The 20,799-nt window shown below is 54.0% G+C and overlaps 1 protein-coding gene across 2 annotated transcripts; it reads left to right on the top strand.

Moving 5' to 3' along the window:
- Positions 1-122: 122 nt before the first annotated feature.
- On the top strand, positions 123-20,572 carry UFD1 (ubiquitin recognition factor in ER associated degradation 1). Of its 2 annotated transcripts, XM_081252439.1 has the most exons (12): positions 123-472; positions 2,997-3,129; positions 3,496-3,528; positions 6,162-6,283; positions 8,657-8,787; positions 10,984-11,056; positions 14,059-14,127; positions 14,859-14,924; positions 15,199-15,246; positions 15,859-15,947; positions 16,671-16,752; positions 19,775-20,572. In XM_081252439.1, exons 1-12 carry the CDS (start codon positions 470-472, stop codon positions 19,847-19,849), a joined length of 924 nt encoding a protein of 307 aa, XP_081108565.1. In that variant the 5' UTR covers positions 123-469; the 3' UTR covers positions 19,850-20,572. The 2 variants fall into 2 exon arrangements, with proteins under 2 accessions (XP_081108565.1, XP_081108566.1); XM_081252440.1 differs by lacking the exon at positions 123-472 and having other exon boundaries at positions 3,030-3,103.
- The last annotated feature ends 227 nt before the right edge of the window (positions 20,573-20,799 follow it).

The raw sequence follows: 20,799 nt of genomic DNA, 5'->3' as shown, positions 1-20,799 counted from the left end.
GGCGTCAGTTTAGGATTTCAATGGGCTCTCGGCCTAGTTCGAGGGCGGAAGTGTGGCTTACTTCCGCCCGAGTCCTCGATGGCCGCAGCAGAGTTCGGAAGGTCTGCGTGCCTTCTGGGTAGTGTAGGCAGTAAGGGGAGTGGGCCGCACCAAATTCGCCAGGAGGGGGCCGCTATCAAACTGTAATTTAAAATAATCACGTAAAGTGCTCTAGAGTGCACACGTTAGGAAGGGGTATCTGAGCGCTCACTCTCCGGGAATTTTGGACCCTCGCGCTTTTGCCTGGCTTTCTTTCGCATTGGCTGCGCTCGCGCCCCCCCGGAAGTGCAGGTCCAGACTTCCGGTGAGCCCCGAGCGTCCGCGCGAGGCGGCGGCTGTGGCGGTGGCGGTGTCTGCTGTGAGGGGGCGGTGGCGGCTCCCACCGTAACGTTCCCTGACGAAGTGCACCTGCGAGGCGGAGGCGTCCACCATGGTGAGCGGCCGGGCGGGCAGGGTGGGCCGGGGTCGGGGTCGGGGCCGGGCGGGCGGACGTGGCGGCCGCGGAGGTGCCGAGTCACCGGCCTGAGCCCGCCGCCGCTCGGGACTGAACGCTGTCTTGCGTGTGTAGACCCGAGACGGCTTCCCGCGAACCCCGGATCGGCTGGGGGCTGTAGGGGGGAGGGGAGAGCCCATGAGCCAGCCCCGCGAGCTCGGTCCTGCCGGCCTGCGGCCCCGCCCCGCTGCCCTAGGCACCGCGGCCCCGAGACCCTTCATCCTTTGGGCCCTGGCGGCGCCCCTGAAGGGAGAGTGGTGGCCACCGCGTCGGCGCGAGAACCACGAGGTTTAGGGAGGCGCGTAGTGTAGGCCACGAACGCGGGCAGTGGGGACTTGAAGCCGGGTATGCCTGCAGAGCTGTGTCAGCACCGCGCCGGGCGCTGCAGGTGTCACGGGTTTATCGCATGAGAGTTTATCTTTAGTGTGTCAGTGTCGGGTCCCCTCTCTCTCCTTAGGTTTAGCCACCTAACAGCTGAACACCAGCCGTGCGCCGGGCAGTGTGCTGGCGCCGGGGCTGTAGAGGGAAGTGGGACCGGGGCGGGAGGTCAGGTCTGTGGGTGGATGCTGGGCAGAGTGGCACCCGGTGTTCAGTACTTTGTGTCCATTTCCGTCTTTCGTGTTGCAAAGAGAAGACAGGGCTTAGATGGGGGGAATGTAGTGCGGAGGCCCCCGCTCCTCTCCCTTCTTTCGGCCAGAACGCTGCTTCTGGCCAGGATTTTGTTGAACAGAATTCTGGTTAAAAGCAGAGGCACGGGTGTGAAAACTACTTTGCTGGCGCTCCAGGGAGTGGAGAACCATTGGAGAGTTTAAGCAGGAGCTGCATCTGCATCTGTGGAAGACAGCTGGCTCAGCTTGCTGATTTTGGAATTGCTACTAAACTGTCTCATCAGTACCTGACTTTTCCTCTACTTAGTGTACAGTTAGAATCAAGTCAGGAAATACTCGCCTGTTTAAAAGTTTTTTAGCTTGTTAAAAAAACATGTACCATAAATTTACCGTTTTAACCATTTATAAGTGTACAGTTTAGTGGTGTTAAGTATATTCACGTTGTTGTGTAATGGATGTCCAGAACTTTTTGGTCTTGAAAAACTGAAACTCTCTTCCCATTAAACAATTCCCCCTCCCCCCAGCCCCTGGCAACCACCATTCTTTTTGTCTCTGAACTTGACTAGTTACTCTAAGTACCTCATATAAATGGAATCCTACAGTGTTTGTTCTTCTGTGTCCGTCTTATTTCACTGAGCATTATGTCCTGAGTTATTTCACTGAGTTCATCACCGTTGTAGCATGTGTTGGAATTTCCTTCCTTTTTAGGGCTGAACAATATTCCATTGTATGGATGGACATTTTCTTTATTCACTCATCTGTTAATGGGCATTTGGGTAGTTTCCAACTCTTGGCTATTGTGAAGAGCGCTGCTGTGAACCTGGGTGTACAAATATACCTTCAAGACCCTGCTTCCAATTCTTTTGGGTATATACCCTATTGTACCATTTTATATCCTTTCTTTCTGACACGTCACAGTAATTGCAGTACTTTGGGAAGACCCTAGATTGCTGGCAGCATGTGTTCTGAACCTCATCATAACCTACAATGTAAGAGCTGGGATCTTACCTTTGTGATGGCACCATGTCTAGGCTTTACTTATGAAAGGCATGGAGGGAGTGCCGTGGTGTGTCGCCACGTGAGAGCACTTTGGAGGGGTGCTAGCCCTGGCCCTGGGCAGAGCAGGGAAGGTTCCCAGAGCAAGGAAAGGGTGGTCCTGGAAGCCAGGGGAAAGGGGAGGGGTACAGACCTGGGCGCCCGCTCTTATCAGTTTTCCCTGTTTTCTGCCTGCTCCCTCTCCTGGCTTCAGGTCTCTGCAGAGAAGTGCTTCCTGACCACCCACTTAAAACAGCGTTCCCAGGAGCTCTTGGTCCTTTACCCTCTCTTGTGCTCAGAATACTGACACACAGATGGTTTTCTGTTTTTGTTTCCCTTGTCTTGAATGTTATCTCTGCCAGGGTAGAGGTTGTAGCTCTTTTGTTAGTGATGTTTACCTGGTGCTTGGAGACCAGAACCTGGCAGATAGTGTCACTCCTAAACGGGATGAGGAGAGGAAAAGTGGTCCAGGCCAAGGGAGTAGCCCGGCAGGGTCGCGGCCGTTGTAGGAGACCTGGGGGACGGGAGGCCTGGGGGATGGGGGGCGGGGGGTGAAAGAGGTGAAGGACAGGCTTGCTGGGGGCAGTTTTATACTTTAGTAAGATGCACCGTCTGAAAATGGTGGGGACCAGGTTGCCGGGACAGACTGGACGCACCAGCCGGCAGAAGCTGCTGTGAGGTGTGTCCTGCTCCCAGGAGGTGCTCACTGGGTGCAGGTGTGTCTTGCTCTTGAGCGTTGACACCCTGACCCACTCTAGCTGTTGACAGAAGAAACGTGCCTTCGTTCTGTGTTAACTGCAGCATCTCTTCCCTCCTTCCAGTTCTCCTTCAACATGTTCGACCACCCGATTCCCCGGGTCTTCCAGAACCGCTTCTCCACGCAGTACCGCTGCTTCTCCGTGTCCATGCTCGCGGGGCCTAATGACAGGTCAGATGTGGAGAAAGGAGGGAAGAGTATGTGCTGTTTTTATTTTGAATCGTAACCTTTCCTGCCCTAGGCCTGCAGTGCTCATAGTCCTTGGCAGCTCTCATTTTGCATGTGTGACAGAGGCTAGTTACCGTCAAGATGTCGTCAAGGTGTCCTGGCTAAGGGGTGCGGGGAGGGGTCCTAATTATAATTAGATTTATGGCTGATAGCCATTTGTTTTCACCAAATAAATTATAGCTAGTAAAACTTGTTGTGAACAATCATGAAATTCCGGCTGCCCCACAGGTATCGTTTAATACTTTCATTAAGCTATAACAGAAAGTGCAATTTGACTTTTGTTCTGTTGTTTTAAATTTTCTTTTCTTAATATCTCCTAAATGTTCTTTCCACAGTAATTATGCCACCCTCAGCCCTCGACCAACTCAGTAAGTACTTTCTACCTGACTTGAGAACGGAGGTGATGTGAACCTGGGTGCTGGGACCAGGCACAGACCCCTCGCCGCCCAGGCAGAGGCGTCTTTCAGCAAGGCTGGTTGGGAATTGTCTCCGGAGGGTGCTCGCTGGGCTGGGAGGCCAGGGCCAGTGGGTGCTCGGCTCTGGGTCCACTCCTCTGGCACCCCCACCCCACCCTGGGTCCTATTAGGACTAAAGGAAGGTGTGAGCACTGGTGCTCTTCACGCTGCTGGGGCAGCCGACGTCCTTGGCTGGACGCACTGAATTTTCCCCTAAAGGATGGTGACGGCCCCCAAGAAGATGCCGCACACAGGTCTTTCATCTCCCCAAGCCTCTTGCCTCAGCTCCAGCTGCAGTTCTAACCCCTCTGCCCCAGGAGCTGCTCCCCTTGCCCCGTCTCGCCTCTTACCAGGAGCAAGAAAGGCCCAGGGTTGGGAGATTGGCCACACTTTTCCCCCTTTCCCTGACTCCCCACTCCCACGGGAGCAGCTCGGAGACCTCACACCCCTGGCTGCACTCCACCCGGACTAGGATGCCCCGACCGTGGGCACAGTCATTGCCTTTTGAGACTTGGGGGTCTTTTTGGTGTGGGTTCTGAGGCAGGAGATGTGGTGGTCTCTGGGCCGGGAGGGTCCATGCTCTGTGTCGGGTGCACATTGGGCAGCTCGGTAAGGGCCGGGCGCCAGCTCTGGTGTGGCTCCAGCTTGGGCTCTGCACCTTGCCCAGCCTAACTCCAGGCTAGTGACTGGGCCTTTCTGAACCTTGGTGTCCTCACCTTTAAATGGGGGCATGACGCCATCTCTGGGGACTGCTCTGCGGCAGGAGTGCCTCCTGGATGGTACTTGTGTTGTGTGTGTAAACAGCCAGGGCCCTGTGGCACCAGGCAGGGGCAGGAGGTGGCCCTTAGCCAGCAGGGCCTAACTGACGGCAGCAGTGGCTGCACCCGCAGAGGGAGGCCTTTAGCTCTGCCAGAGGGTGGGTAGAGCGGGGGGCACGGCCCTCAGGCAGGCCCCTGTTGTCCCAGAGTGGGGAGCAGGGCCCTGAGAGTCTGCCTCATGGGTGGAGCTGACCCAGGACTAAGACCAGGTGTGTTGGCATGTGGGTATGAGAGGAGACTGGGGGATTGGGACAGTGGGGCTTAGTTCGGTGCTGTGCAGACCCCATAAATCATGGAAGGAGCTGTCCAGATGAGATCTCACGGGGAATCCTCGTTTGTAAAAAGGGTCGCTGCTCAGGGCGGAGGAGGTGAGGGTGTGCAGAAGGCTCGGACTCCCCAAGGCACTTCTCTAAATCAAAAAAATGCAGTTTGAAAACTACTGGACTGAGGAACATGGGGGTCTCTTCCAATGGCAAGAATCTCGGACCCGTGGTTGGAGCCTGATCATTCACCCTGACCCACCTCAGTCCACTCCACGGCTCCACAGCCGGGAGGTGCACTGGTGATGGAGGGCCTGGCGTCCAGGCCCTTGGCCACCACTGCCAGTATCCCAGTCGCCCTTGGTGATGGGGGGACAGCCTCCCACCCAGACTCATTATCCAATTTGCTTCTCCAAATTTTTCAGGAGATCCCAAATGGAGTCTACCGTACCTCCTGCCACTGAGTCAACTTCTGTTGCCACGTTTGCCTAAATCTATAGGCTAAAGTTGGTCTCAGTGGTCAAGCCCCAGACCTGGGCCAGCGGCCTAGGTTGACCCCCAGCATGGCCATTCCTGGGCTGTGTGACCCTGGGGCACGTTGCCAGACCTGTGTGTCTTAGTCCCCCATAGATAAAGGGGCGAGGACAGTACCCACCTCACTGTCCCGTGAAGGCTGAGCAAGGGCCTGGCACAAGGCAACACGGTCCTGTTGATCTGTCCCGGACCACTCCCCAGTTACTGACTCTCCTGGGTCCTCCTGCCTTGCAGCGCCAGCCCTTCCTTTCTGCGCCCCCTGCACTCCTGAGTCAGCAGGCCTCCAGCCCCACACATGGCCCCTACCTGAGGACCCCTGGCGGGATGGGACACACTGGCTCCCTGCTGCAAGCCCACACTGCTGACCGGTTCTGCCCTGCCTGCCCCCCCCCCCGACTGCTCGCACACCCGGTCCCTGTGCCCAGTCTCGCCTGGTTGCCAGCAGTTCCCGAACCAGCCTGGCTCCCCTCCCTCTATGCCTTTGCTTGGGCTGCTTCCTTTGCCTGGACTTCCTCCCCTGGAGGACATCCACCAGCATCCATCCTGGCTGCCCTGCCTCCGGCCCCACCCTTCCCCGGCACGAGCATCTGGGCACGCTCTGGCCTTCTAACTGGAAACCTCTGAAGGAGGGATTTTGCCCAGCACCTGGTTGGCACTTAAACTGTTCGTGAATAAATGCAAGAACACGTCACATTTTAAAAGTGGGATTTCCTACATTCAAAAGTATAAGCTGGTGCTGCGTTCCTGACTCAGTGAACGTTCCTGAGGTCTGGCAGGAGCGCGGGGTCTGCTGGGCGGTTAGACACCCAGGGGCTCAGTACCACGTAGGTCCCAGTGCCTGCTGGGGGAGGGAGGCACTTCCCTGGGGAGGGTCTGGGGACAGGGTTTCCCTCCCTGGAAGAAGCCGAGCCTCATGCCTCGCTCTTCTTTTCAGGCCGACTTAACATCACCTACCCCATGCTGTTCAAACTGACCAACAAGAACTCGGACCGCATGACGCACTGTGGTGTGCTGGAGTTTGTGGCTGACGAGGGCATCTGCTACCTCCCGCACTGGGTGAGTGGCCCCTGGCTGCCATGTGGGGTGGCAGGGACACCCTCCGCCTGTGCACAGTCCTACCCCCGCAGCAGAGAGACGCGCCTCGCTGCAAACATCACGTGCCGCTGTGGACACGGTGCGCCTGGAGCTGGGGATGGCTGCTCACCTGGTGGCCTGGAACACACAGCCATGCTGTTTTTAACTGCCATTTTCTGTGTCAGGCTTTTTTTAAGACCATGGAGCAGGAGTATTTTTCATGTGGTCTGAGTACAGAGTTTTAGATTTTTATAAGTTTTCTCACCCCTTTAGTAGTTTGTCGGGGGGGGGCGGGGGTGTCTGTGTGTGTGTGTGTGTGTGTGCGTGTGTGTGTGTGCGTGTGCGCGCGCACTCACACACTTGTCTGTACCTGAGTCTGTCTAAAGCACTCAGCCTCATTGCCATGGGAATGAAGGCTCTCTGCCCTTAGGTTGGTCCGATGCCATCCATGTCCAGAGGCAGGCGCGCCTGCACTGTAGGGTGGGGCCCGCAGCAGCCGGAAGTCTGCAGGGGTGGGGCTGAGGGGGGCCGGGCCCCACCACCCCCATTGTGAGGGCCCCACGGCTGCCCTGCTCCATCCTGGGCCTGGGCGTGTCCCTTTGACCTTAAGCACTGTCTTCTGTGACAGCTGGCCGCAGTCAGTGTTGTAGGTGCTTCGAAGGTGCCTGAGGGCCCTTGTCTTTATAAGGTCTTATGCGGAAACCCAGTGATCTAGACCATGTAGAGAGGAGGGTCTCCAGGCAAAGGCTGGCTTGGCTCTCTCCTTCCCTCCCCCCTCAGCCCAGCCCCCACTCTCCCAGCTCTGGCACGCTCAGCATTGGGAAACCCACAGAGGGGACTTTGTGTCCTCTTCATACTCATTTATGTCGGGGTGCTCAGAGACCCCTCAGTCTGCGGGCGGAGTTGGGAACACACCCCAAAGCCTCCCTGCCACTAGGGAGATGCTCTGAAGAGCGTCCCACCTCTCCTGCACAGCCAAGGGTCCCCGCTGCAGCAATGGCTGACCTTCTAAAGGAGTGGCCTTAACTCATATTTTGAGATTAAATATGAATAGAAGTTTGAAGGTTTCTCCTCTCCTGCAGTGGTGACCTTGCCCATTTCCCCTGGGCCATTCCCCCACCTGAGCCTGGGTCCTTCCTGAGTGCTAAGCCCAGCTGGTGTCCTGTGCTGCTTCCTTGACCACAGGGGAACTCTTAGTCACTCCTCAAAGCCCAGACCCGACCCGGTTCCCTGCTTACGTGCCCGCACCTCGTGTCACAGGCACCAGGCCTTGTCCCACTATCTGTGGAGCGCCATGGGTGGCTGAAGTGTTGGGCAGTGAAAGCTTCCCCAGGCCCCTCTGTGGCCCATCCTTAGTGAAAGAGAAGGGGGAACATTGGGGGACACTGTTCCTGTAAGGCTTTTCCTCCAACCTGGAGACTTGGAGTTTGGCTGGACCTGTGTCCAGGCTTTCAGACCACTTTGGGCCAGAAAGCTAATTGAATCCTTTTGCCTAAAAACATCCCATCCCCGGGGAAGCCTCTGTAGGTAGCATGGAGCTACCTGCTGTCCTCTTCCTGGGCTGGCCTTGCAGCTCTTGCCAGGAGCAGGTGGTGCCTGGGGTTTCCCAGCTGCTGTTGCAGAGCCGGCTCGAGGGTCTCCCGACCCCAGTGAGTGTGTGAGCAGGTGCTTTCTTTCTGTCGGATGAGTGGCAGGCTCCATCCCACCCTGAGCTCCAGGCAGCCCTGGTGGATGGGCAGGGAGCAGGCGCTGGTGGACGGACGAGGTCAGCTATGACCTGAAGGCCATGGAACCTGGGTGGGTGCATGGAGCTCCCCACGTGGCCCTTGCTAGCTGTATACGTTTGAAGCTTTCTTTAAGAAGGTTTGAAATAAGAAAAGCAAAAAAACATTCCAGGATGCACAGGGGTGCTCATTTCTCGGATCCCAAGCTTCAGGTCCTTGCTAGGTCCTGGCTCCCTGCACCCCAGGACCTTGGGCCCATGTTTGTCTCTCTGTCTCATTTCTCATCCAGCCTCTACCTTGTAGGGTGGCCCCACAGACGCCCAACGCCTAGGCTGGAGCAGACACCCAAGGCCTAGGCTGTGGGCCATCCCTGGCAAGGCCAGCCTGCCTGGGGCTGTCATCCTCCCGCCTCCAGTGTAGCCCAGCTGGCCCTGGGGCCTTGGGAGTCAGGTGAAGTTGTGGGTGCCAGGGTGGGGGAGGTGTCCGTGTGGAAACGCTCCGGCCCTGGGAGGCCTAAAGCTGGCGGATGAGCACGCACCTGCCACCCTTCCAGCAAGTGGTTTCTTCAGGTGCTCCCACTGTGGTGGCCCCGGCCGCACCCCTACTGCCTCCTGTCTTCTTCCCCCTCCAGATGATGCAGAACCTGCTGCTGGAGGAGGGGGGCCTGGTTCAGGTAGAGAGTGTCAACCTGCAGGTAGCCACGTACTCCAAGTTCCAGCCCCAGAGCCCCGACTTCCTGGACATCACCAACCCCAAGGCCGTGTATCCTTCTGAAGTGGAACGTGTTCCTCTGAGCCGGGGAGGGCTGTGCCAGCTAGTGGCAGGTGACAGTGAGCCCTTGGTTGGGTCTGTGCCTGCTTTGGGGACCACACACTTGTCGTGATTGACATTGTGACATGAGAACAATGGCGTGGGGCCAGCCTGTCTACATGGCTCGTGCCTCACGAGGGTGCTGGGCGCTCTCTGGACGCTTCCCGGAGGGCAGGTGGAGCCCTTCCTCTGGGTGGCCGATGATGCTGGCAAAAGGCCCAGTGTGTTCTCGTCGGAGGGCAACTCATCTGCCTCTCAGCTCCCCTGTGCTCAGGCATGGGGAGCCCTGTCTTAGTACGTTTTCTGTCTCTCAGCAGAGGAAAGCAAAGGCATCAGGTCTTAGTGATTTTTTGCGTGTTCTCTGAACGTAAGCTAGCCGTGTGTGTGGTCACTCCACCACCTATTTATTGTTAAAAAGGCATGCTTGTAAAAAACTCAGTTGAACAACACAGATTGTTTAAAAAAAAAAGAAAAAGCTACTTCCACCCTCCCCACCTGCACCCTGTCCCCAGCCAGAGCCAGGAGCATGCTGCTGCTGCTGGCCATGTCCCAGATGCCACTGGGCTGTGTGGAGGCCTCCGCTGGCCGTGTCTGTGGACGGGCATGTCGAGCCCCCTGTGTTGGACATACAGGGTACTGGGCGCTCTGCTTACAGCAGGTGTGGACAGTGCCCATGCCCGTAACTGGGGCCTGCCGGCATCTGCACTGCAGCCCCTTGTATGTTCTCCGGTATGGAGTCCTTTTGCTTGTGCTGCAGCACACACATACCAGGTTGCTTTCAGAGACAGTGTCTCTTGGCACAGTTACTCGTGACCGCAGAGAAAGGGTGCCCCTTCCATGGGCTGCAGTGCGCCAGGCTCTGCTCAGGGTCTGAGTCCAGGCAGTGCAGAGCCGGCTCTGCCCTCGGGCCCTGGGGGCTGCGTCCAGCAGCTCAGGGTCACCAGGAGGAGTCGAGGGAAGGGCACCCCTACAGCTGGCATTGCGCACAGGGGGGGCAGAGAGGGAGTGTACCCCAGACTCTTCAAGAAGCTGCCAGCGGCCCGGGAGGCCGTTTGACAGAAGTGAATGTAGACATGGGCTTCTCTGCCCTCAGCCTCTCACCCAGGTGTGCTGCGTCTCAGTGGCACATCTGGAGCCACATTTTGTGTTTGACCTTTGTATTTAAAACAATTCTGTAAATTGACGAGGATGATGTGATTAAAATATTCCATTTGATTGGGCATTATTTCCTTGTCTGGGCATTTGGGTTACTCAGTTTTTAAGAACTTACTATTATTTACTATTATGAAAAGGGCTTACAGGCTACTTTTCCCTTTTAAATTTTTATTATTAATTTTTTTTTTTTTTTTGCTGTATGTGGGCCTCTCACCGCTGTGGCCTCTCCCGTTGCGGAGCACAGGCTCCGGACGTGCAGGCCCAGCGGCCATGGCTCACGGGCCCAGCCACTCCATGGCACGCGGGATCCTCCCAGACCGGGGCACAAACCCGTGTCCCCTGCATCAGCAGACGGACTCCCAACCACTGCGCCACCAGGGAAGCCCTACTATTAAATATTTTTATTTGAAACATACCACTAAATATGGGTTATCACCCAAAAGATAGAAGCAACAAAGGTGTAAATGAAAACATCTTTGCTTTTGGGGGGCTTTTGAGGGGACTTATCTATGTTTTTCAATTTTTTTTTCCCCCTGTGCTCCCATAGGATTTTTAAAATCAACTTGTTGAGGTGTAATTTACATGCAGTAAAATGTACACTTGAGCGAGTTTGACAGATGCATCCCTTGTGTATTCAGAGCTTGGCCGTCCTCCCAGAAGGGCCTTTGTGCCCCTTTATGCCCATCCTCAGCCAACCCCCAGCCCCAGCAGCCTTGGCTGCCTCCCACCTCAGAGATCTGACTTTCTCGGTGTTTGGCGGGGGTCTCACCGCTCTGTGGCTGGTTCTTCCCCAGAGTGAGGTTCACCCCATTACTGTGTGTTAGAGCTGCTTCCTTCTCGTTGCTGAGTAATGGCCACGTGTCTTTGAGCCCCAGCTGGGCACATGTCTGTCCGTTACACGGTGTGACCCAATCCTCTAAATGCCTTGTGGAAACTTGTTTCAGATTTGAGGGCTCCATCTTGCTATGTTGCCTTGACAGTGTGTGTCTGCAGGTTAGAAAACGCATTGAGAAACTTTGCGTGTCTGACCACCGGGGATGTGATTGCCATCAACTACAACGAGAAGGTGAGTGTCTCAGCCTTTCGGATGCCGGGGCCCTCACAGCTGTGAACAGGAGCCTATACGCTCTCTCGCTCGCTCTCTCACACACAGGATCAGACGCCAGTTACTCCCCGGTGTCATGTAGGGATCCATCGTGTTCTCTGACAGTGTCCTTCTGTTTGAAGCATCTGATACTAAGAATCCTACTGTTCAATTTTGTGGATTTTGAAACACACTTTTTTATTTTTTCATAAACTAAGAAATAATCTGGTTCCCTTTACCTTCGTGGGGACGTTTTAGGTATTGTCTAACTTAGCTGAATACGTTAAGCTTTTCTTTTCTTTTTTTTTTTTTTTTTTGGCTGCTTTGGGTCTTCATTGCTGCGGGCGGGCTTTCTCTAGTTGTGGCGAGCAGGGGCTACTCTGTTGCGGTGTGCTTGCTGCTCATTGTGGTGGCTTCTCTTGTTGCGGAGCACGGGCTTAGTTGCTCCGCGGCATGTGGGATCTTCCTGGACCGGGGCTCAAACCTGTGTCCCCTGCATTGACGGGCAGATTCTTCATTTCTGTGCCACCAGAGAATCCCAAGCTTTCTTGATTAATTACAGGTAGCCTTAATGTCATTGTTCTTAAAATATTAAGGCAGTAAAAAATGCTGAAACAAAAATTGATGATGAAAGATATCGTTGACCTTTTTGCACTGAAAGGGAAGGTGAGTTACTCCGGTGTACACAGAATTGAAATGCACGTCTGGGCTTCTGCTTTTGGAAGTACGGAAGACTAGACGCTCTGAAGGACCCTTCTGAGAAGACTCAGCAGGTGTGTGCCGAGGGCAAATGACCACATCAGTGCATGGTGGAAGGTCTGGATCAAGGCATCCACATGAAACTGGGGCCCTTAAAGGGGCCAAATAGATGCAGAGGTGGGTGCTGTCCTCATCCCAGGCTCTCTGAAAACAGCACCCCCAGTTTCGTTGAGCCCTCAGGGTTGCTATAGATTGAACCAGCAAACAGGAACTCCTTATAAGACCACCAAACACCCAAAGCAAAGACAGCAAAAGCAGATTTAGGCCTTTAAGAAATCACAATTGGGACCTTCAGGTGCAAAGATAAAATAACTGTAAAAAATGTTCAAAAAGAATTTTTTAATGGAATCATAAAATTTAGCAGGCAGCAAAAGTCTATCCCAAATATCCAGGATTATTTGAAAAGCAGTCAGAGGGTTAAACAACAGCCAACAAAGAATTAGCGAAGGGGAAGTTGAATCTGCAGGAGTGACTTAGGTGTTTGCACAGAGAAGCACGGCAGCAACGGGAGCAGCTGAGGTTTGGGAGATCCTGAGAAAACCAAACGTGCTCAGTGAAAACCCCAGTGGAAGAGAACGGAGGGTGGAACTACTGTGAGGAGATGAGTGGAGTTGTTCTAGAATTGGCCTACAGCCCACGCTTACAGGGAGTTTAGTGTCCACCAGGCCGGGTAGTTACAGGTGCCGAGCACCAGACGTGGAGAGATGAGCAGAGAAGATCCAGCACTTACAGAAGAACAGCACACGGCAGGCCTGTCAACAGCAAATGTTGCCTCCCCCTGCGGCAGAGGAGCTCCAGAGGCTGCGAGAAAGTAACTGTCATCAAACCTTCTTTAAAGAACAGGGTAAAATCAAAATGTATTCAGATAAAATCTGAGATAATTTATTTACCAGTGAAACTTAACAAGCATGTGCTTTAGGAATAAGCATTAGCCTAGAAGAAAAGAGTAAGGTGTGGGAAGAACCAATAAACCAGCAAATGTGAGGTAAATTGTGGTAAACATTGCCATTTAAATCCATAAATGGATTTAATAGATGCAGTTTAAAAGATGGCACCTGAAACACTGGAAAAGAATAAGTCTCGAGGGTTATTTAGAATTCAGGTGTTCTCTACACTTCGATAAAGGTAAATCAGTAAAAATACATGTTGAATGTGTAAAAGTTTAAGATTACCGTTTTAGATACAGCGTGACAACTAGTATACCATAAATATCACAAAAGTCCTTAGCCTTAACTACATGCAACATAGTCTAGTATTTCTACTGTACTGTGTTCTAGTATTTTTCTTTTCTAGTTCTGGTTGCAGCGTAGTTGGTTTTATGACTCACTAGTTAGTTGCAACCTGCAGTTTGAAAACACGCTGACTGGTAAAGGTGACCACATGCCCAGGAGCCACGGACACGGATGTTCATGCCGCCTTGTCCGTGGCAGCAGAACCACTGGAGGCAGCCCGTGTTGTGTGGAGAGGTGGTGGGGCATCCACACAGCGACACCCATTCATTTCTATTAGTCATTAGTGAGTAAACGTAAAGCCAGACAGGGGACATCAAGCCTTCTCACTGTACTTGGGGGACCCTCTCCCTATGTTCAGTTTTTTCAATGGTGGGACTGTCCCGACCATTCATTATAAAAGCAAGACATACTCTAGGTAGAGAGAAAGAACCTAAAGCAATGCAGGAAAAAGTCCATTCTGCCACCTTTAGTTCCTATCCTTTTGACTTTGTGCATGTTTTACACACATGAGATCATCCTCGACACACAGCAGCATAACTGGTCTTCAGCATCTTTTCCTGGATGCTGGCTGCCTAGGATTCCACGTGAATACACCCCACTCATGTAACCATTCTAGTGATGGGCATCTTCAGCCTATGCTGCCATGAGCAGTGCTGGAGCAGGTGTTCTTAGGGCACTTTCAGTATTTAGCTAGTTATTTACTTAGGGTTAATTCTTAGAAGTGAACTTTGCTGGGGTAAACACTGAATCTTTTGCAATTTGCTGCATAACTGCCTTGTCTGATTTGAATCGCTTATGAGAGGTGGTCAGCTAAGTGACAGGCATCAAGGCAGCCACCCACAGGCGCTTTTCCACAGCAGGAGGTGTGGCTGGGGAGGGTGTCATGGAGGTGAATGACGTGTGTGTGCAGGAGCCGGGTAGGGGGCTGCAGCGACACGTGGTGATGGATGGGCCCAGTGCTGCCACAAAACCGACTGTTTTCTCTCTCCCCAGATCTATGAGCTGCGGGTGATGGAGACCAAGCCTGACAGGGCTGTGTCCATCATCGAGTGTGACATGAACGTGAGTGGCCGCGGGAGGAAGGGCGGCTGGGGGCCCTGGGCGGGTGTCATGCAACCCCTGGGATTCTTTGGGGGAACGGGGAGGAAGATGGTGACGGAACATTGTGAGGAGGCCGCTGACCTTGTGATTGGTGGCAGGGTTGCTGCTGGTTCTTGAGATGGCTAGATCCACCAGCATCTCAGCCCTGCGAGGGGCTGGGTCTTCTTGGAGGCTGAGGAAGGTTGCTCAGCTCCGAGTAGTGGGCGTGACAGCCCAGCGTGCTGGGTCTTCAGGGAAGGATGCCCAGCAGAAGGGTTCCGTTCTGTCTGGGTCTGTTTAGAGGAGTGGTTGCCGGGGTCCAGGGCAGTGAAGTTGCCTGGAGGCAGAGGGTGTGGTTATGAAAGGGCAGCAGGAGGGGTCCCTGTGGTAATTGAAACTGCTCAGGATCTTGACCCGGGGGTTGGGGGGAGGGGGTGCACCGACCTGCAGTGATGATCAAATTGTGAGAACAAAACACAAACCCGCGTGTGCATGTAAACTGGGGATGTCTGGACGAGGGCTGGGTTGTCTTTGTCGTTCTGCTGTGATTTTGTAAAACGTGACCATCGGGGAAATGGGCGGACTGTACAAGGCCCATTCTGTATCGGCTCCGACAACTGCACGTGGACCCACAGTTGTCCCAACTTAGAACAGTAAAGCCACGGAGGCTGAGTGTGGCCCTGTCTCATCATGCTTTCTTCTTGGGGACACAGGTGGACTTCGATGCTCCACTGGGCTACAAGGAGCCGGAGAGACAAGCCCAGCATGAGGAGGCAGCCGTAAGTCACTTCTCAGTGTCCCTCCCGAGCTCTGCACAGCTCCCCACCGCCGGTATTGGTCTTTGGAGCGCATCCCAGTGTCCTGGCCGCCCTGCGGTGTTTGGCCTCCACTGGTACTGAGGCAGCCATGTTTTGCTTCCCTCCCAGCTCCGCTCCCGGGGCCCAGTGTGTACCAGCTGTTGGGGTGCGGGCACAGCAGGAGCAGTGAGGGAGCCCAAGGGAAGAGCTGGGGGCCCCACTGAGAAGCTCATCCCCGTTTTTCTGTCCCTTCCAGGAAGGCGAAGCTGACCACAGCAGCTATGCCGGGGAGCTGGGCTTCCGCGTGAGTGCCGCCATGCGACTGTCTCTCCTCCTGCCACGTTGTCTGTGACACCCTGGGAACCTCAGCTGGGAGCAGGCCTGGGGACCCCGTACGCGTGTACCCGGCGCCTTCTGAGTTTCCAAACCCTTTTCCATCCACTTTCTCCTGGATCCTCCCAACAACTGCCAGGCAGCCCCAACTTCTTTTTAAAAATTTATAGCCTACTGGAAAGCTGAACTAGTACAACAGACACGTATACTCTTCACGTAGATTCACCAGATGTGATCACTCTTGCTTTCTCTCTAAACCGTGTCCTGCACTGTTGGAAAGTCAGTTGCATGTTGACGCTCAGGCACTGCTGTCCTCCCTGGAAATGGGGAGGGGCCGGTGGGCGTGGCTCAGCCTATTGCTGGGAGGCAGGTCTGCAGAGCTGAGCCGTGGGCCCAGCTGGACCTGTCACCCCTTCCTTGGCAGCTGGCGCCCAGGGGTTGAGGCAGGTGGAGGTACCATCCTTGGGCCAAGAAGCTCCCCTCAGCTCCCAGCAGCCCCCAGAGGGCGTGGGCGCTGCAGTCCCGAGATGGTTCTCTCCTACCCTTGGGGCTCAGCTCACGGCCCCCCTGCCTGCTTGTCTAGGCCTTCTCCGGCTCCGGGAATAGACTGGACGGGAAGAAGAAGGGTGTAGAGCCCAGCCCCTCCCCAATCAAGCCTGGAGACATCAAGAGGTGGGTCTGCCCTGGCTCTGCTCCACCTGACCCAGACCCCACACTGGGGCAGCCTCACTCAGCTCTGTGGGGGCGTGGGTGCCCCGCTGCCCTCCTCGGTGGGCTGGAACACAGCGTGGCAGAAGCGCGTCGGTGCCCCCCCCCCCCATCATCGCCAGGCTTCTCCCCAAGACCCTCAGTCCAGCCCCACCGGCCCCTGATTGGATCTCTCTCCTACTTCTGACCTTTCTGGTTCCGACCTAGTAATATGCCCATTTTCCTCCTTTGTGACTTCAAATAACTGATCCACTTCCCTCAGGAGGAGGCAGGAGCTGCCTCACTTAGTTGTGTTTGTATTGTTTGGTCCAGGGACTCTCAGCAGAGTCCCTCCTCTGGTGGCCTGCATGGTTGTGGCAGGGATCAGATCTGTCCCCTGTTGACCATGTGAGAGCACACAGAGAATGCCAGAAACGGGTTTGCACTCAGCCTCTTAGGGAGTGAAGTGAGTTCAGTGCATGTGTAGCTCTTGCAGGGGGGCATGTGAGGCTGGAGGACACAGACGGTGAGGCCCTGAGTCTTCAGACCCTGCCCCAGCTGCCTTCTGTTCCCTCCTGGGGGGTGCTAGGGGGCACCCATGGGTTGGCCTGAGGCTGGGGGGTGGGTACAGCCACGGACCAGATGGTCACAAATGGATTTTAGTGCCTTCTGACACTTAACGTTTCTTCTGCTCTGTCTTCTTTATAGAGGAATTCCCAACTATGAATTTAAACTTGGTAAGATCACATTCATCAGAAATTCACGTCCACTGGTCAAAAAGGTTGAAGAGGTGAGTATGTTTCATGGGTCATGACAAGTTTCATTGGCTACTGGTGACTGAGGAGAGTTTCCATTCTGAATGAGGGTGTTTCTGTCATTTTCTCCGTTCTGAGGCCCCTCCTTTCCCCAGTGGGCACAGCTCAGGCTGTGCGGGCTCTGGTGTCCCCTTGCTGCAGTGACCAGCAAGGTTTCAGCTCCCTGAGCCCTTGCCGGGTGTCGGGCCCCAGGCCACGTGCTCTATACTGAAATATTTAATCCCCAGGACAGTCTCGTGGGGCAGTTGCTGTGATTGTTTGCATTTCCCAGGAGTGAGCCTGAGGGTGCATGAAGGTCAGGGGCAGAGCTCCTGACCACTGCACGGCCACCTCAGTGCCTCTGCACTCCAGACACGGCCTCCTGCGGCCTGGGGGGCAGGGAGGGGAGGTTCCGTCTTGTGGGCACTTCTCCCAGGTGCTGGAAACTTGCTCGAAAGACCCGGCACAGCCTGCCATTAGACCGCCCACCCCACCCGGCAGCCGTAACTCTGTTGGTGCTTCTAGAACACCCCACCTCAAATCCTCGCTCTCCTGGTTGCTTTTCTCGATGCTCGGTCCCTCAGGGACCAAGGTGGGTGGTTCAGAGACTCACAGCCCCTCCTGGCTTTAACGTTTCTCAAGTTGACACCGTGTTGGCACCTTTCCAGTCTCAGGAGCTGACGTGGTCCCCACCAGGCCTTTGCTTGCCCCCAGTCTGGCTGCTGGCTCGGGCCTGTGTCCTCGGGCCCCCTCATCCTTGATTGTTGCAGGGATGGGGAGGCTGGGGTGTCCGTGAATAGATGTCCAGGGAGAGACATGTGACTGAGGTGGGCCTTCAGGTACGCTCACGCTGCCTGTCCTGGGGCACAGGTGACAAGGTGACGGGGACAGTGAGGCAGAGTTCTGGGAGCCCTGGAGCAGGAGGCCAAGGGCACCTGACTTGATAGACCACGGAGAGCCATGTCCCGTCCCAAGCTGGCTGTGGGGCAGCCAGGGGGCAGGACCTGGGGTGAAGGCTGAGCATCTGTCCCAGAGCACTTGGCCTCACCCCCAGGAGAAAGGATGGCATCACAGAGTCCCCAGACAGCCCTCAGCATGGCGGTAACAGTCCGCCACCCTTGGTGTCCCCTCCCCACTCAGCTCCCACACACTGGCAGCGGGTGGGCTGGCTGCAGCTGGAGGAGCTTTCTCTGGCCAGTCGAGCCCAGGCAAGGCCCCAGCCTGCTCACCCCAGAGTGAAGGCCACAGGCAGGATTCCAGTACCAACACCCCAGTCACGGGAGATCAGAGACACCAGAGGGGCAGAAACCACCAGGGAAATAATTGCTCCAACGGAGGGGCCCGCGTTGGCAGGTCAGAAGGGGCCACCAAGCATCCAGCACAGTGGATGGAAACAACTCCAAATTGGGGCAAAGGAAAGACGCTAAAGTCTCCAGGAGGTGGAGATTCTACCACGGGTCACGAATGGCACCATCTTAGCCAGACACAAGCCAAGACAGTGGAGCAGGGTCCTCAGAATTCTTTGCCCAATTATATGAGCTGAATTGTGTCCCCCAGATTCCTGTGTTGAAGCCCTAACCCCAGCACCTCAAAATGTGATTGTATTTGGAGATAAGGCCTCTACAGAAGTGTGTTAAAAGGAGGGAACTAAGATGGGCCATGTTTCCCTCTGAGGAGATGTGGACACAGAGGAAAGGCTTGAGGACACAGCGAGAAGGCAACCCCTGCAGGCCCCGGAGAGGGACCTCAGGAGAGACCACGCTGCCGGCACCTGGATCTCTGGCCTCCAGGCTGTGAGGAGGTGAATGTCTCCCCAGGCCCCCAGCCTGTGGTGATTTGTTCTGGTGGTCCCAGCAATCTAACATCAACCACCCTGTCAGTGAGCCATGTGAGAGGAGAGGTAGGTATTCTCAGTCCCTGAAGATCTCTTCACGCACCCTTTCTCAGGAAGCTACTGAAGACATACCCACGGAATTGAAGGAATAAGAAGTCAGAAAGCCTTAGACGCGGGAAGCAGGGCATCCCCACAGCAATGTGCAGCCCTGGGGCAGCGGCCCGTCCAGGTGGGACAGCCCGAAGGTCCCAGAAGATGCATCTTCCTGAAGCGGGTGAAGTGTTCACAAGAGAAAAAGCAGGCTCCGGTGTTGATAGCAGGACACACGGAGGGCCCTGAGGGAAGGGAAGGCTGCCTGGCTCAGCCACAACTCACCTTTGCGTGGTCGCCACCATGTGAACCTTGTATGGGCCCCACTGGAAACACCAGCTGCGTTAGGCGCTGGGCCGGGTGTGGGGGGAGGGCGTGCTGGGGAGCTCTGGATCCTCGTCCACAGACAACGCTTCCCCTGACTAGCAGCAAAGCTCGTGGAAAGATGCCTGCTGTTTTCGAGGGTTCAGAAAAAACAAGCCGTCTTTCTGCTGGTGGGAGGATAGTTTGGTAGAGTGAGAGCTGCTGAGTCACCATTTTAAAAAGCCTCAAAAATAAGAGCAGCCTTCTAACGAGTTCAACCTCTAGGGAAAATCAAAGTTGTGTGCAGAGACATTCAGCTGCCCACCGGGGCAGCTTGAACACTGCAGACTTGGAAGTAACAGCTGATGGCAGAACTGCCTGCCCACGGAATGGAATTAGAGGGAACGAGAGCCGCGCACTACCTTGACATTGGGGAATTAAGTAGGAAAATAGTTTATGTAAGCATATACAGAACAGTGACTGGAAATGTTCTTAGGCGTGGTTTTTCTTTTAGGGGGTGTCTTTTGTATTTTTTACATTGAAAATGTGATAACCTTTGCAAAAGCATATATACTCAACCTGAGAAAAAAGGCTGTGGTAGACAGTTGTGATTCCATGGTTTTGTTTTCACTTCAGTAGATTATAACTTGCATTTCTATTTCAAAGACATTTCTTATTATGAATGTGGGAGTGAGGAAAATAGGCAGATGGTACGTGAGTCAACAGAATAAAGCATTTCTTATTAAACTTCCAAGGAGTTTCTGAAAATGGTATTTTCTCTTCACACTCAGGATGAAGCTGGAGGCAGATTCGTCGCTTTCTCTGGAGAAGGACAGTCGCTGCGTAAAAAGGGAAGAAAGCCATAGGTTGGGACCGTTGGTTGATTGGAAAATAAAATAATTGCAACATGCTGGCTTTTAGTTACTGGCTCTGACAGGGACACTCTGTCACTTTAGGTCTGTTTAGAGTTACCTAAGAATTACCAGGTTTCACCTGCAAGTGGACAACAGGACAGCAGTTTGTGTGCGTGATTTGGGGAACGAGGAGGCCGTCTCTGAGGTCCCTTACTCACGCTCCTTGCTTTCAGCCCTCGGGGCATGCCCACAGCCTCAGCTGGAGCAGAGTTCCCCGATTCCTGCTAAAAACCAGTGAAGGGATTGAATTGCTCTAAGTTGTGGTGGTCTTTCTCTTTTTTTCATTTATCTTTTCTTTCTCCAGGTCATAGCTTAGCTGTTGCCTTTGACCTGGAAAAAAGTGGTTTAAACAGATAAGTGCTCTATAAATAGTGGTCATCCCATTACTCTGGCTGCAATTTAAGTATTTGAGGAAGGGTGTTTCCATTTTTATTTTACATATTGATTTTTCCCCCCCAAGAAACCATTCCTCAGAAGGAAAACTTGACCTGAAAGCATTTCTAACTTTGATTTCATTTGGAAATAACTGGCTCCTTAATGAATCTGTTCTACTGTAAAACAACTTTGTGGTGAAGCACAAATGTGACTATTAGAATAAATGAAAGCTAAAGATACATTCTTTCTCCTTTCCTACCCCCCACTCCCAGTTTTAATGTATTAAATTTTCCAAAGTTCTGCTGGCCTGTCTATTTTTTTTACTAGTATTAATTTAGTTTCAGGTCTTCAATTTCTATAATATGAGCTCTTTCGACATGTTAATTCAATCATTTTCCTCTCTTTGAAAACAATTCTGAATCAAGAATTTCAAATAAAAACAGGTAGTGACTAAAACCTGAATTGTTTCTAAGTGTTTGATTAGGTTCCAACATGGATTGACAGTTGGGCAGGAGGAAGGCCTGCTG

The sequence above is a fragment of the Mesoplodon bidens genome (genome assembly GCF_964165515.1).
Source record: "Mesoplodon bidens genome assembly, chromosome: 13".
NCBI classification, from domain to species: Eukaryota; Metazoa; Chordata; class Mammalia; order Artiodactyla; family Ziphiidae; genus Mesoplodon; species Mesoplodon bidens.
The sequence above is the reverse complement of the archived record's forward strand: the minus strand, read 5'-3'. Positions and strand labels throughout refer to the sequence as shown.